General features: G+C 49.4%; 2 protein-coding genes across 4 annotated transcripts in view; one reads left to right on the top strand and one right to left on the bottom strand.

Moving 5' to 3' along the window:
- Positions 1–465: 465 nt before the first annotated feature.
- On the bottom strand, positions 466–9,208 carry ATP5PD (ATP synthase peripheral stalk subunit d). The gene is made up of 6 exons (XM_078860382.1): positions 9,101–9,208; positions 8,098–8,231; positions 4,826–4,922; positions 3,809–3,880; positions 2,100–2,162; positions 466–737 (listed from the first exon to the last, which is right to left on the bottom strand). Exons 2-6 carry the CDS (start codon positions 8,217–8,219, stop codon positions 606–608), a joined length of 486 nt encoding a protein of 161 aa, XP_078716508.1. The 5' UTR covers positions 8,220–8,231; positions 9,101–9,208; the 3' UTR covers positions 466–605.
- Positions 9,209–14,400: 5,192 nt separating this feature from the next.
- Positions 14,401–16,853, top strand: part of LOC144934511 (BTB/POZ domain-containing protein KCTD5-like) — an 83,684-nt gene continuing 81,231 nt past the window's right edge. For all 3 annotated transcript variants that reach the window (XR_013637171.1, XR_013637170.1, XM_078860360.1), the window contains exon 1: positions 14,401–14,872. Coding sequence is in view for 1 of the 3 variants with exons in the window: in XM_078860360.1 (XP_078716486.1) it covers positions 14,588–14,872 (285 nt within the window). In the remaining 2 variants the exon portion in view is untranslated. The remainder of the gene's footprint in view (positions 14,873–16,853) is intronic.

The raw sequence follows: 16,853 nt of genomic DNA, 5'->3' as shown, positions 1-16,853 counted from the left end.
CCCCCTTCCAACCCAGCTTAAATATACGCTCCAAGCGTGGTGGTGTTTCATTCAGACGCTGTCTCCCCGACAGACCTGGTCTTCACCTGAGGACGGCTGCTTGCGTTGTGGCCGAAACGTCGTGAGAATTATTTTATTATGTTTTATTTTTATTATTTTATTACTTCCCTTCTACGTGACTTTACCTAAAGAACCAAGAAGAGGTTTTTCTTAGTCAAGGTTTGAAGGTTTGTCTCGGAAGTTGTGACCTCAAAGGGGAAGGAGTTCCAGAGTTTAGCTGCCTACAATTGCAAAGGCACGATTGCCCATTTAAAAAAGGAAATCACTTGCTTCTTAACAAGACTGGCTTTAATACATTTTTGCTCTGCATCTCACACACACAAGCACACCCAGTTTTGTCGCACCAAACAAAGCGTTTCACTCTGTAAAAATCAAAACGCAACGAAGAGAAAACAAGAAACGACATCTGGTTGCATCTTTATTTTTTACGACGTATGCCAATTTATTTTACAGTTAATAAGGGTATGGAACATTTACCACGTGCCATCATCTTCACACCGAGGGCCAACATTTCTCAAACAAACGGCGGCTCGTTGGATGCACCTTTAGAGGGCGGAGATGGGCTTGAACGGCCAGAACGGGTGCTTGACTTTGTCCAACTTGGTCTCAGGGAAGGCTTCGTTTAAGTCATCGATAGTCATCTCTTCCACGTGGATCATGTTTCTCATCTTCTCCAGCTTAAAAAAAAGAGATAAACATTCCCTCTCGTCATTAACACCGGCAATAACAAAACAACCCATCTCCTCGACATCATGTTTAATACGAACCGCCCTGCATCTCGACACCGTAGGCATATCGTTTTAAGTCGCCTGGGTCCATCTTTACAGACGCAAATATAAGTATGCATACGTGAAACACTGAGCGAACATAGTTGTCGCTCAAGTTGATTTTTTTCTTGAAACAGGTAAGAACTCTAAGAGACAAGTACAGTAATTTTGCAAGAGTGACCTGGAAGAGACTAAAAACGTCAGCAAATTACAAGCTCCGGACTTGCTACAATCGTCTCGCCTTGGCGTGGAGATGCACATTACACACAACAGTTGTTTTTGACGTTGTAACCAAGCGCTGAGCAATGAGCCCACCGATGCATCGCTTTGTGCTCCATGTTCACATCGGCGTTATCGCGTCTACATCTTGCGGACATTTTATAACGACGAGGGACGATTACATGGCAAGGGTCTTACACGCCACATGCGTAACATTCCTCCTTATCTGTTGCCTCTCCAGCAGCTACCATTATTGAAGAATCCCCACATCTCACACTGCGCATTTTAATTTATATATTTAAGGTCAAATTTCCCCAACAGAAGCCTTAAAACATTTAACACGGTGGGTTTTTTGCGGGCCAATATTATTCATAACAGATTTTTTTTTGGTTTTACCATTCAATGATTTGTGTCATTAAGACCCCTCCAGCAACTCACACAGCCAAATAAATAAATTGTCACTTGTACAAGTATTTAACATGCCAATTATAATCATTATTTCAGCTCATTGGTAAGTTGAACAATTCTCATAACAAATTTAACAACATGTTTTTAAACTACATTGAGATGTTCAGGACAAAATCCAGTAAGTGATAACAATCCAGGAAGTTGGAATGTCACACCTGACCCGGCTTGTTATATAGGTGTCATCACTCACATATCAGTTTGACACGTAGGCTTTCTCGACCAATATTATTCATAATAAAGGTTTTTTTGGGCAAGATCGCGTAAATATAAATGTGTCGTTAAAGCCGCCACCACCCGATACAGCCAATTACTAAGGTTTGTCACGTAAACATAACGTGCCAAACGGTTAATGCTTCAACCTATCAGTGTGTTGGAGATTAAACCCACAACATTTAATATTTCAGCACGACGTTTTGCTGGTAATTACATCCAGCATCATTGGCGATTTTGCCAGAACTGTGAAGAGCTCTAGCCTCTGTCCGATCTTAAATAGAGCAAGATGACATCATTGAAATTATATATAAACCATGAGAGTACATTTTTTATTTGTTTTGTTATTCTAATTTACCTGGGCACTGTGCTTACCTCTTTCTCGTACCCAGCAATGCGCTGTTTGGAAGCTTGAATGTATTCCTGTGCCGATTTATCCTGAAACCGATCCACGGGGGGGGGGGTGGGGGTGTCGTAAAAACAAGTCTCACGAAGCACCAAACAACAGTCCTGAATCCAGCAGTTCTTTCTGCAAGTCTCAGAAACCCGAGGAGCCCGAGATGATCCACGCACCACAAGGAGAGAACACTCGAATGCCCTCAGAGATAGGTTCACGAATTCCCTTTTGTGCACCATGACTACCTCCCCGTCGCCTCTCCGGTTTGCCGGTTTGGGAGTTACACAGTGCTATGTGATCCACCAACCCTTGCTATCAGCGCACTGTATCACAGGTGTGCGCTGTCACACCTGGTTTTACTGTAATCCTTAACACCTATGGCAAGAACAATCCCTTTGTGTGTGTTAGTCTTGCCTGTACAATAATAATAACAATAAACAGGACCCTGCGGGGTGGGCTGGTAGGAACGAATAACCAAAGAATATAAACATAATGTATTATTACACTTGTTTAGCCAGGAAAGCCCCACTGAGTCTAAAGGTTTTTGTAGGGTCCTGCCAAGTGTTTGCAGTAGGGGGCGATGTTGCTACACCGAATCGGACGATACGAAGGGAGAGTGCGAGGCCTAATTCTAGGCTTTAGGCCTAGCTGTAGGCGTTAGGCCGCTGTGAGTTAATTTGTAATTTAAATGTTTGAATTATTTATGTAAAAGCTTTAAATGTAAATGTTTCTATTTAAAAACATCAGGGAATGTAACATTGTAAAACATTAACTCCCTTTCACACACGCGGGGGTACGATACGAAGGGAGAGGTTGAGGCCTAGTTCTAGGCTTTAGGCCTAGCTGTAGGCTTTAGGCCGCCGTGAGTTAATTTTAAAATTAAATGTTTTTATTATTTATGTAAAAGCTTTAAATTTAAATGTTTCTATTTAAAAGCATCAGGGAATGTAACATTGTTAAACATTAACTCCCTTGCACACACGCGGGGGTACAATACGAAGGGAGAGTGATAGGCGTAGTTCGAGGCTTTAGGCCTAGCTGTAGGCTTTAGGGCGCTGTGAGTAAAATTTGAATTTAAAAGTTTTAATTATAAAATTAGAATTTAAAAGTTTTAATTAAAAGCTATCTCAGGGAATTATAAGGGAATGTTACACTTGTTTAGCCAGGAAAGCCTCATTAATTTAAATGTTTTAATTAAAAGCTATCTGAGGGAATTAAAAGGGAATGTTACACTTGTTTAGCCAGGAAAGCGTCACTGAGTCTAAAGGTTTTTGTAGGGTCATGCCAAGTGTTTGCAGTAGGGGGGCGATGTTGCTACACGGTCGGACGGACGATATAATCTATTGTAGGCTGGTCCACTTCGTTCCTACCAGTACAAGACGTCTGCAAGCAGCAGGGTGTGGTGCTGAACCTCAGAACATGCGAGCAGCTTGGTGTTAACTTTATTTAGAGAGGCGTAGTAGCGCCGTTGTTTTCAAGGACGTTGTTACTCACCGCGGAGAACCGTAGCGACACGATCGCCGCACTCTACGATAGCCGGTGCCAAAACTGTGCCACACACCTTCCCGCGTGGCCTTTTGGGAGCCGTGGTACTAATAAAGTTTTTTTCATTTTTTGTTTTTCTTCCGGAATGGGAAAGGGTTAATAGATAAATAGTGAATGCACGCGTGAAAGTAACGGCACTCACGGCTTCCTTCTCCTGGATCGCGATCTTTGAGGAGTAGTTGTCCACAGGCTCAGGGACCTTAAAAGCATTGAACTAAAACAAAGAAAATGTGAAAACAGAGTGAATTATAGACTCATGAGCAAGTGAATATTAGCACATGCATGCATGCAAATACATATGACTAGAACCCATACAGATGTAATTTCAATAAAACATTATGATTATCAAAGCATTTGGTACAGGCATACACCGGTTTCCGCCCAGGATGCGTTCCTGAAAATCAGAACGTAAATCACGGGTACCTAAATCGAAGCATTTGTCGTGGATCGTAACGTGGTATAGGCTGTACCCAGATAGAGGATGCTCAGTAAGCCATTGCGCATCTGTACTGTAACAACCTCCGGTGTGAAAAGTGTATATTATTGATACATTAAGATATATTAACCTTGTCTACAATGATTATTCGTCGATTATAAAAAAAAAATGCTTACACCGGTATAAAAAGTCGCTATAAAAGTACAGTATGCGGGGAAGAAAATATGAAGCGACTTTAGCCAGTCAGGGACGCCAACGTTCGGGTGCCATCTGCCGCCAGAATGTTCTCCATAGAAAGTAAAAAAACGTGGCGTCTAATGGTTAAGTTCGTAAATCTCGAGCATGCTATGGCGAGGGACCACAGTACGTAAAACGGGACTGGGTATCAATAAGCCGAGTGCGTTACAGCGAAAGTACGCAGAGCGGGAGGGAACGTAAATCCGGGTTTCACTGCATTGTGCGGGGTCAACTTTTCGAGCGTGGCAAATTTGGACCGTGATGCCATCGCATAATGGCCTACTTTTTTCTTATTCTTCTTCTACAAATGACGGACTTGGGATCTTTAACGTCCACTGTGAGGCAGACGGCGCGTAGTAATTTTATTGTGAATACTCCCGCGATACAGGGCTGTCTCTGCAACAAGCGGCAAATGCGCTACCCCCCCTACAAACTGATTTTCTATTGATGATGATGAGAATAATTACAAATGCTGCTCCCACTCACCTTCTTCTCGAACTCATCCACAAGGGCCGGATTGGCCAACTTGCTGCGATACATGGCCCAGTCGATGACAGCCGGCTTCTCTGGCAGTGAGGAGAGTCTGCAACAAAACGCAGGATTCAGCCAACACACTCGGAATTAGAATATTTACTTATACTGGAGGAGGAATCCGATGAGCTATGAAGCGCTTTTTCACAGCTGTCCAGGAGGGGCAACGGGGCAAGAATGTTACATCAACAAACAGTAAAAAAACATGAGAGGAGTGCAAAGTACAAGAAAGGTAAACAAATCACCAAAACGCATACAAATAAAACTGAACTATCCCCATCCTACCAGGCAAAGCCCACTGAGATATTAACTTATTTTTCAGAAGCTGGTCACAAATGACAGCTCAACAAAGTGGCACATAATTTGGACATTTATAGCAGCAAAATTATCTAAACAAGTCTAACTCACTCTCTACAGCCAGGGTCTCTCGCTTGTTAACCCTCGTCACTCAATGACTGCCCAAAGCAATCGCCAATTTCTCCGGATATTACTAGAGGTGCTGCAAAGCGTGCCGACTGCGATGAAGAAGCAAATCACGTCTGAAATGAATACAATTGAAACATTTGTCTGCGTCAATTACATGCACTTTTTTGCACCTCCGATTAGCAGTTAGCAATGTACGGTGTGAAAGAAATTCAACATACATACATCAATTTATTCTTAACACACGTTATAAATTCGTTTCCAATGATATCTTCGTGAAAATGGGGATACTTGAATTAAGCCACAATAAACAAACGGCACTGCATGATGAGGCTTTCATTATAAAACCCAAAGACGCCTCAATCTAAAATAATCTCTTATTGGAGTGGTGACGACGTCGTGCTGAAATTGTAAATGTTGTGGGTTTAATCTCCAACATACTGATAGGTTGATGTAGTAACTACTTGGCACGTTTTGATTATGTAACAAACCTTTTATACTTACGCAATCTATTGCGATTCAATTGAATGAATACAAATTTACACTTTCGACCAAATTATGCTAAAACAAATGGCACATTTCGCATGTATACAAAAACATTGTTAGCATGCCGTACCAAAGTGGGAGTCATGCGTGAATCATGAAAGTCACGCATCGCCCGATGTCGCATCGCACACATGGGATTACCTTGCGATCGTGCGTTCATCTCAAGGTTTACCAAGAGTAGTGGTTCTTAACCTGGGGTGCACGCAACCCCCTTGGGGTGCGAAACACCCTTTCTGGGGGTGCGAAACACCCTTTCTGGGGGTGCGAGACATGGCCAGATCTTTTTAGAAGGTAAATCATCGAAAACACAAATTAAGCACAGGCACGTAAGTACAACTACTTTGTTTCATCAAACGTATGCATTTATTAACATTAGGGGTACAGGCTACAGTAACAGGTTAAGAACCACTGCTCTAAAGAGTCCTGTCGAGTGATTGCACAAAAAAAAATTCCTATGCGCTTGTGCCACTCCTCCACACTGCGTTCGACCACCACACTGCAGGTGACAATAAGCTCTCTCTCGCTCTGCCTCGTCCCTCGCCATGCTCCCCTTCACATTGTAATTCCCTGCCGCCATCATCATCATCTGCTTTCCGAAGCCTTGTATAATAAACCTTGCTCGATTCAAGAAAGGCTTCGACTCTTATCTATGACAGCGATGGTATCTGCTGCTTGTTGCTGATCGCTTGTTGAGCCGTGCTCAGAACACTGTGTAAACAAATAAAATACGAGGTGCCAGTGGAAGCCACAAAGCAAGAGGGTGTGTGTGAGAGAATCAGTCAGAGAAAGAATCCGATGAGCTATAAAGCTCTTTTTCACAGATTTTCAGTAGGGGCACGGGGTCAGAACGTTAAAACAAGACAAAAACACCACAGGGGTGCAATATATAGGAAATGTAAACAAATCACTTAAAAAGATAAAAATAAAATACACCTTTTTTTTATCTTACTACCAAGACCCACTGGTGGGCGGGGGAATTTAGGCCATGTGACATGAAGGCAAAGATCCCCCGTGTAGCCTTAACAGACTGTTGGGGCAAGTGCTGTGAGCTAGTACCTATGAAGGACGATATGGTACAAGAATATACAAATAAAACTAAATTCCGTTCATCTTACCAGGTAAAACCAAACGAGCTGTTAGCTTATTTTCAGAAGCGACCTGGCCGCAAATGATAGCTCAACAAAGTGGCTTATTATGTGGAAATTTATAGTGGCCAAATAATATAAATCAGTGTTCTTCATTCATTTTCAGAGTGGGGGGGTGGGGTGGACCCACTTTTCCGATAAGAGATCATCAGTGCGAGGGCCGCTACAAATTTTAAACCACTGGGGTTTGACAACACGATAGGGGTGTGTTCACACGTTGCGTATTGTCGGGAGCTGCACGTCAGGGGCCGCACCAAAGGCCACCAGGGGATGCCAGTGGCCCGCGGGCCTTGCAATGAAGAATGCTGCTCGAGAGGATGACCACCGTGGAGATGATGACATCAGCTCATGCACAGCAGCAAGATGGTTTACTGTATCACAGTACTAACACCGGCTTACAAAAGCGGATAGAACATGGTCGATGGTGATCATTTTAGTTGGAAGTCAAATGCAATATACAATATCAATAGGCAACGTATCACGACTCTACCATTAATCACGTTAATTTATGTCGATGTTTGTGTATCTGCTATACATTTAACCAGCTTTAGACCGTCACAACCTACAACGATCCACAGAAATCTTGGTTTGCAGCTGCATCAGGATGTAATGATCTAAACCACCTGGTCCATCCGTCGCTCTTTCCTCTCTGAAACTGGATTCATCGTTTGGAAATGTCGGGCGGGAAAGAAAAGATATCCATAATAGAGGTTTTCTTTTGGTTAGATCGCGTGAATATATAAATGTGTCGTTAAACCCGCCACCATCTGACACAGCCAATTAGTAAGGTTTGTCACGTAAACAGAACATGCCAATTCGTTCCGAGTACAGCACACCGGTGTGTTGGTGAAGTAATTCCACAACATTTACAATCTGAGTATCGTGAAGTTTCGCCAGTAATTACAACCAGCATCATCAGGCTGCAGCCTGGTGATACGAATTGCTCGTAGAGACTTTCGATCATTGTCCCACGGTGGCCTTGCAAACGAATAAAACACTCATCGGAATAATCATCTTGACGAAGTGGGGGGGGGGTAAGTGGAGCGGGGGGAAGTGGGGGGGGGCGACTGAGGGGGGGACCCCCTCGAGGAACCCAAGAGACAATCTTCTCACTTAGCGGCGATGGCGTCGCTGCGCGTCTTGAGCGCGTTGAACATCGTCTTTTGGTTGGGAGGGATGCGCTCGCCAAACGCCGTCCAGTCCAGCGCCTTCACAGCTGCCCTGCGTCCTGCCATCACTGGTTCTGGCTGCAGCACGCACGGAGGGGTGGGTGGGGTGAGTGGGTACGGGAAACAACGTGCGGAGGAACAAAACGAGGACACGGGGAGAGAGGGAGGCATGGGAACAGGGAGACGGGGGAGGCAGGAGAAAGGGATGCTCAGAGGGAGACGTGGGGGGTCACAGGATGAGAGGGAGGCGTGGGGGGATAGGGAGAAAGTGAGACAGGGAGAGAGGGGGACAGGGAGAGAGGGGGGCAGAGAGAGAGGGGGGCAGAGAGAGAGGTGGACAGGGAAAGAGGTGGACAGGGAGAGAGGGGGACAGGGTGAGAGGACAGGAGCACAGGGTCATAGAAACAGGTAGAATGGGGCACCGCGGGACAGGGGGACTAGAGCCCAAGGAGACAAGGACACAGGGACACAGAAAGACAAGGGTACAGAAAGACACAAGGGTACATGGGTACAGTGACACAGGGAGACACAGGGAGAGAGGGAGACGGCACAGGGGCCCAGGCACCGAGAGACAGGCTGATGAAGGTCAAGCGAATGGCGGCGACTCCACCGCTCTCTTCAACGCGGGGACTGCGACCGCTCTCCCGGCGCACGCGAGCCCCCTGCTGCCCCCCCTGCTGCTCCCGTCGCTGCTGCTCCCCTGCTGCTGCTGCTCCCCCGCGTCTCCATTCTGTCCGGCTTCCACCCCCAGCCTGTTTCTACGGTTTCTCCCGCCGCTTTCCATCTCCCCAACCGACGATGTTTTAGTTTTGTTTTCTTCCCCGCGGATTACGCCGCCGCCGCTTCCTACGTTGTCCACCCCCTGGCGTCTCCCCCACGCCTCTCTCCCTCTCTGTGCCCGCGTCTCCACGTGCCCCCCACGAGCCCCCCACGAGCCCCCCACTCACAGTGCTCTGCGTGCTGCGAGCGTGCGACGGTGACGAGCGCAGCGACCAAGGTGACCTCAACTAACCCGGAACCGGAAAATGGCGGAACGAGCCCCGACCGGAAGCTCCCCGCTCCTCCCCCTCCTCCACGCTCCTCCCCCTCCTCCACGCTCCTCCCCCTCCTCCACGCTCCTCCCCCTCCTCCACGCTCCTCCCTCTCCTCCACGCTCCTCCCCCTCCTCCACGCTCCTCCCCCTCCTCCACGCTCCTCCCCCTCCTCCACGCTCCTTCCCCTCCTCCACGCTCCTCCCCCTCCTCCACGCTCCTCCCCCTCCTCCACGCTCCTCCCCCTCCTCCACGCTCCTCCCCCTCCTCCACGCTCCTCCCCTCCTCCACGCTCCCACTCATCGCCCCCCTCCCTGCCTCCCCTCCCGCTCCCATCCGCCACGCGGCGCGTCAAGAGCCACGTGTCAAGAGCCACGCGACGCTGGAACAGGACGATGTCAGTACTCGACTTACGAACGGCTGCACTTACGAACGCCCGTACTTACGAACCAACTTCTACGAAATATAAACCAAATGAAAAAAATGTAAACATTGACTTAAAACAGCGAACTCGCAATTGCAAACTGAAACCGCGGAACAATTTTGTTCAGGGGAGCGAGGTATAAATAAAGTCGACCTCGTGCTGGGAGTGAGTGTAACGAATCCGCGACAGAATGAATGACAGATTGTGTTTAAGTTTTAGGCCCATATTTGGAGCAATTGGACGTGGCGTTGCTCACATAAGTGAATACTGAAACGGGGAATCGACGACGTATTTTAAAGATCCAAAAGTTCGATTGAATGGGAATCGACCGACTTTTAGCGATATAAAGCTCGGACACTGCTTGCTCCATACTTGAATATGTCTGTGTTCGAGCATGGATCGAGCTGTACTATTTTGAAGACCTGTGTCTGTGTTCAAGCGCCGTGAGCCGCTGATCACGCGAGCGAACTCGTGGCAGCAAATGAAACTCACCTTTCTTTTTAATCTTACCAGGTAAGGCGCACTGGTGGGCGATGTGACATGAAGGCAAAGACCCCCGTGTAGCCTTAGCAGACTATTGGGGCAAGTGCTGTGAGCGAGCACCTATGAAGGCCGGTATGGCACACGAGTGGGTGGGTGGGCCAGCACCACGCCCGACCGACCGCCTTTGTCTCCCACGTGGCGATGTTACACTGCAACAGGCACTTATTTGAGGCTGAGTCGACCTAGGAGAGGCCCAAGGACCGGGTCAGATAATCGTCACTGGTGTTGGCCGTGAGCGGGAATCGAACTGCGGTCCCCGGGTTCGTGGCGCTGTGCCGCAGCCTCCCGCTGCGTGACACGGCCACCACGCGAACTCCGGCGGGCATCCTCGCAGCAGCAGCTGCAGCGGCGGCGGCTTTTGGCTGCTGCCATCGAACAAAGACGGCTGTCACCGCATCGCGCGGCGCTTTCAGACGCACTTCTGCGGCCGTCTGGAACGCTCTTCCTTCTGATATTAGGAAGCCACTGGAGCTATGCACTTTTAAATCATCTAGATTGTAAACTCATTTCTTTAGAACTGATTTTTGTGTTTAGTTTATTGTCCTTCCCCCGCACTTCCGATTAGAACGGTTGGTTACGTACGGTGCGAAAGAAGTTCAACATAGATATATTTAGGTATCATGCCCTCGGTTGTTCCTGTGAGGTCGTGACATATATTTCAGAAGTCGGGTTAAGGTGACACGATTATGACTTACTGGATTTTGTCCTGATGTTTGACGTAGTTTCAATTCGCAACGTCATATCTTGTTGATACACATTTGATTTTGAGAATTGTTCTTCAAATTAACGGTGAGCTGAAACAGTAATAACTGGCACGTTTGGACACACCACGATCGTTTTTGTTTAGCCGTGTTAGGTGGTGGAGGGTGTGAACGACACATATTTCGTCAGATAATTACGTGGCCTGACCCAAAAAAAATATGAATCATAAGTGAATATATTCCATAGTTTAATTTAGAAAACGTTCACCCAAGTTTCCTCACATAACGGCCAAGAGGGATTGTGAATATTAAATTAGGTATCAATTAATGTGTTCGTGACCCAAGCATAGAATCGTCCGCGGGAAAACCGGCTATTTACATTTTTTGGTAAATTATGTACTGTTAACTTTAATCTAATGGAGGAAGCAAAACTATGTAAACAAGACATTTAGTTACGCACTCCAACGCCCATCCAATGATGGAATTCCAATGTAAGAATGAAATATATTCGTCTCGTTATCGCGTCCCATCTGGATTGTTGTGGTTCGGTATGATAAATCACTTGAGTACCACAGAGTATAATTTTAGTCACTTACCATCACCCTGAAGCAGAGGTGGAAGACTGCTTCTAGAATCCACCACGCAGAGGGCTGATTCTCATGGACTTGCAGAGTTTTCGAGGGGTGACCCTTAGCTAGGGAGACCCTTCGGGAACCCAGATCCCTGGGTTTGATTTTCAACGAAGCTCATGGTCCACCCTAAACCGGCGTGGCTATGAGATGTTCAGTACCATGCCTGGTATACAGGAGGTTGTGGGTTTGATCCCGTCCCTGACGCCTGCTGCTGTATATTTGGAGTTTGCATCTCTCCCCGTGGTCGCGTTGATTTTTCTCCTCCGCGTTCAGAATCAACATCATACGTTCAGAGTATTTGGCTGCAATACATTTCCACGTGATGATGATAATCCACTTCCGTTGAGCTTTCATTTGTGGCCATGGTTCGAAGAGTCCAAAACAAGAGCTAATAAGTAGGCAGAGTCCACATTGCTGCACGCATCTCCAGCCATTGTCAAGCACACGTGCGTCAATAACATTGACCGCGTTACAAAGGTCAGGGATGGTGTCGTGACACTTCCTTGTGCACTATTTACAATTATAGCAGTGTGAGTAACGTTCGGGTAGGAGTATTAATGTTGTTTATTACAGTATTATCTGTTTTATTCTGGCTTACGCGAGTCCGTGGTTGTGAGTTTTCTGTTTTATTACTGACACCAAAGACAAAGTCACCCCCTTTCCCAGGTAGCCTTAACAATCGATTGGAGCAAGTGTTGTCAAGCGAGTAGCAGAACCCATATGGTATACGAGAGGTGGGTTGGCCAGCACCTCTCTCGGCTGCTTTTGTCTCCCCCAGGCTGAGTCGACATAGGGGAGGTCCCAAAACCGGCTCAGATAATCGTCCCAGAACCAGCTCAGATAATCGTCACTGGTGGTGGTTGGCCGTGAGCGGGAATCAAACTCGTACTTGTCAAACCACACGGTCACCTCGTATTATTCTTACAGGTATAGTAGGTTCCAGGAGACTTGGACGACGTAGTCGGAGGCACACTTATTTATTAACCACAGTTGTATATTACAGGCCGAGATATACAACACTCGAAGGGGTATCGGCCCCTTCACCCGTCTAACAGGGAGATCCCACAATCTCTGTCCCGGCTAGCCTACTCCTAGGTCCTCTACTACAGGGCTAGGGGAGGCTAGCTGACCCAGCTCTGGTTGAGCTGGGATTACGGCTCTGGGCTCTCGGGGCCACGCCACTGGCTTGCCCTGGTCGGTCCTGAGAAGGACAGCAATCCAGGGGAGTCCCAGGGCCTATCTAGCCGGTCTTCTTGCTTCGCTAGTTTAAGCTGAACACTGACCCCGAGCCCTCCGGCTCACCGCCTTATATAGCAACTCTCCCACTGAGGGGTGGGGCCGTGGGGGATCCCAGCGCCGTGTTAGCCCCCCAGGCTAAACGGTGCGGACGTGGATGTAAGCATCTCTTGGCGTACGGGCATAACCACGCCCAGTGTGTTTGTTTGCCCTCCTGTAACACCTCTACATCACCCCCCCCCCTGTACAGCCCGCAGCCGTCCCGGCTGCAACAAAATCACAATAAAGATGCATCCCCCCAAATCCGTGTGTGCCTCGCGTAATTAACAACAACAACAAGAGAGAGAAAAATAACCCGACGCACCCCCACCCCCGAATAAATACCCCATCCCGTAAAAAAACAACATATATACAATTTCCAGGACCCCCTCCCCACCCCGCGACCCCCACAATGGCCGCACAAGCGGCCGATCTCACAAAAGTCTGCGCGTTTTGGCGCGCGTTCTTGCAGCGGGGCCGTCACAAGGGGCAGCCCCGGTTGGCCCAGTGGTGAGTGTCAACAGTCCGGGTGCGACAGTGTCTGGTTTCGCCAATGAGCAACCACTGACCCCCCCGGGAGGGGTTGGCGGTCGTGAGCACGTCACTCCTGGTGCACCTGGAGGTGGAACAGTCGGTGGCAAGTCAGGCGAAAGCAGCGAAGTCGGACTCCGGGAGTCGGTGGACCCCTCACATGTTTGGCCATGCGTGTGTGTGGTAGGAACATGGGGCGCAACGAACGGTTTCAACCTGGAGGGGTGCACGAACCACCGACGCTTCCCCCATCGGATACGTACACAGTGTGGCCGCAAGACCTGCACCACTTCCACGGGCCCCCGCCAAGGCCGCACCAGCTTAGACGAGGTCGCCAGTGGTACTTGGGGACAGTGCAACCACGACTTGTCACCCGGTTTCCACTGGAGCACATGTGCCCGACCCAGCCTGAGCCTCTCATTCGCCCTCTGGCGGAGTTCTGAATTCTGGATGGCTGCCTCCCGCGCCTCTGTCAATTTAGCGATGTTGAATTTGACATGGTCGGTCAATTTCGATTTAGCATGCGGCGTGGAGATCTGCAGCTGAATCGCGACAGGTGGGTTAGCCTCGCGGCCGTACATTAGGATGAAGGACGAAAATCCGGTCGCCGCATGAGGAGCCATTCTGTATGCCGCCAAAACCCCCGGAATATGAAGGTCCCAATCGACCTGTTGGGACAGCATGGACGTGATAGTCCGATGCAGACGCTCCACCATCCCGTCAGTTTGCGGATGATATGGGGAGGTACGAATTTTTTTCGTACCCAGGAGCTCGCATACTTCGTGTAGAAGTTTACCCGAAAACTTTTTACCCTGGTCGGTCAGCAGCCGCTCCGGAGCACCTTTGTTGAGGACGTAGCCCTGGACAAAGGCCTCCGTGATGGCTGCTGCCGACTGATTGCATACGTACTAAATGGATGGCCCCTAAGGTCTGAATTGATCTGTAATAAAGTAGTGCACTGACAAGGGGTTGACAGGACTGCGAACTCGGGAAATCTCGCCGGGTTCGTAACGCAGCGCGCTAACCGCGGCACCACCGCTCCCCCTCCCCCCTACAGAGCGAGACGCGGGTGGTTTGCTCCACACGGCGCCCCTCCTACCCCACGCCCCCCAGTATGAGCCGCCTTTAGTCGCGCCCTGTCCGTCTCACTCGCTCGCACTCGCGCAGAGGGAGCTCCACTCGGACACGCGAGACAGGCAGAGACCTCCACCACCACCACCGCGCGCCGTGCCGTGGCCTCAACACCGGCGGGCAACTCCCGAGCTCGACCCCTTTCACACCTCGCCGAGTCTCGTCAATGGCTGGGACGGCGCGGGACGGCGGCGGCAGCTGCGGTGGATGTAGTGGTGGTGCTGGTGGTGCCGGTGGTGGTGCCGGTGGTGGTGCCGGTGGTGGTGCCGGTGGTGGTGCCGGTGGCAACGGCGGCGTTGGCCGCGTTGTAGTCGGCGGCGGCGTCGGCTCCACGTGGGTGCGGCTCAACGTGGGCGGAACGCGCTTCACCACCACGCGCCACACGCTGAGCCGGGAGCCGGGCTCCGTGCTGCACGCGCTGGGGGCTGCGGGGCCCGGCGAGGCCGAGCAGGTAGCTCGCTTCACCAACACCACCATCACCACCACCAACACCACCATCACCAACATTAACACCACCATCACCACCACCAACACCATCACCATCACCACCACCAACACCATCACCACCACCAACACCATCACCACCACCAACACCATCACCACTACCAACACCATCACCACCAACAACACCATTAGCACCAACAACACCATCACCAACGTCACCACCAACACCACCAACACCATCATCACCACCATCACCAACACCACCATAACCACCAACACCACCAACACCACCACCATCATCACCGTCTACCGCGACTGATTCAACTACACAGACAAAGATCCCCTGTATAGCCTTAACAGACTTTAGGGGCAAGTGCTGTTAGCGAGCACCTATGAAGGCCGAAACGGTACACGAGGGGTTGGGTGGCCAGCACTACGCCCGACCGCCTTTGTCTCCCCAGTGGCGATGTTCACACACCGCACCAGGTACTCATTTCAGGCTGAGTCGACCTAGGGGAGGCCCAGGACCGGTTCAGATAATCGTCACTGGTGTTGGCCGTGAGCGGAAATCGAACTCGGGTCGCCAGGTTCATAGCGCAGCGCGCTAACCACTACACTATCGCTCCCCACTACTACACACACATTTACACACATTTACACACACTACCACTATACTTACACTACCACTATACTTACACTACCAGTACTACACACACACTACCACTATACTTACACTACCACTACACACACACATACACTGCTACACACACACTACCACTACTACACACACTACCACTGCTACCCACACACTACCACTACTACACACACACATACACACATTTACACACACACTACCACTGTACTTACACTACCACTGCTACACACACACTACCACTGCTACACACACACTACCACTATACTTACACTACCACTGCTACTACTGCAACACACTGCCACTGCTAGCTACTAGTAACACACATTACCACAGATTCACATACACGACCACTACTACACACACACTACCACTGATTCACATGCACTACCATTGCTACTGATACACCTACTGTACACGCTTACACACTACCTTTGGAACTACACCTACACTACCACTAATACTACAAGCATACACTACTTTTGATACACATGTAAACTACCACTGCTTTTACTACTGCAGCACACATACACGACTACCACGACTACCGCAACTACTGCTAAACACACACACTTAGGCTTCGTATGGTGTCAGAGAAGTTCAACATACCTGTGCATACCACGACTACTATACCTATACACATACACTGACTGCTACACACTACCCACTATTGCTGCACACACACCAGCACTGCTACTACACACACTACTGTTACATACACACTACCACTACTGCTACACACAGACTACAAAGATCCCCAGTGTAGCCGGCACGGCACACAAGGGGGTGGGTGGCCAACACCATGCCCGGCCGCCTTTGGCTCCACGTTTACACATCGCACCAGGTACTTATTTGAGGCTGAGTCGACCTACCACTACACACACACTACCACTACACACACACACTACACACACACTACCACTACTGCTACTACTCACCACGATTGCACACACGCACACAGCGACAAGACCCCCCCCCCCCCGTCGTCTTCACAGACTGCTTGGGGGGCAAGTTGCTCTGTTAGCGAGTAGCAGCGCCTATAAAGGCCGCCACTGCATCGCACGCGGGTGGGTGGGTGTGTGGCCAGCACCGCGCCTGGCCACCTTTGTCTCCCGATATGTGGCGACGATTGTACACCACACTAGCTGCTGTTACTCGACGAGGTGCGAGTCTATCCCAGAAGCGAGGGTCCCCGGGATCTGTTCAAAAGGCCGCCACTGACCGCCGGGGTTCGTTGCACAGCGCGGTGACCACTGCCCCACCGCTCCTCCAACGCGCTCAACACACGGACGCATCGCAAACCACACACAGACACAACAACCGCCATGTGAAGTGT

This window comes from Lampetra fluviatilis, chromosome 1 (assembly GCF_964198595.1).
Source record: "Lampetra fluviatilis chromosome 1, kcLamFluv1.1, whole genome shotgun sequence".
Taxonomy (NCBI): Eukaryota; Metazoa; Chordata; class Hyperoartia; order Petromyzontiformes; family Petromyzontidae; genus Lampetra; species Lampetra fluviatilis.
The sequence above is the reverse complement of the archived record's forward strand: the minus strand, read 5'-3'. Positions and strand labels throughout refer to the sequence as shown.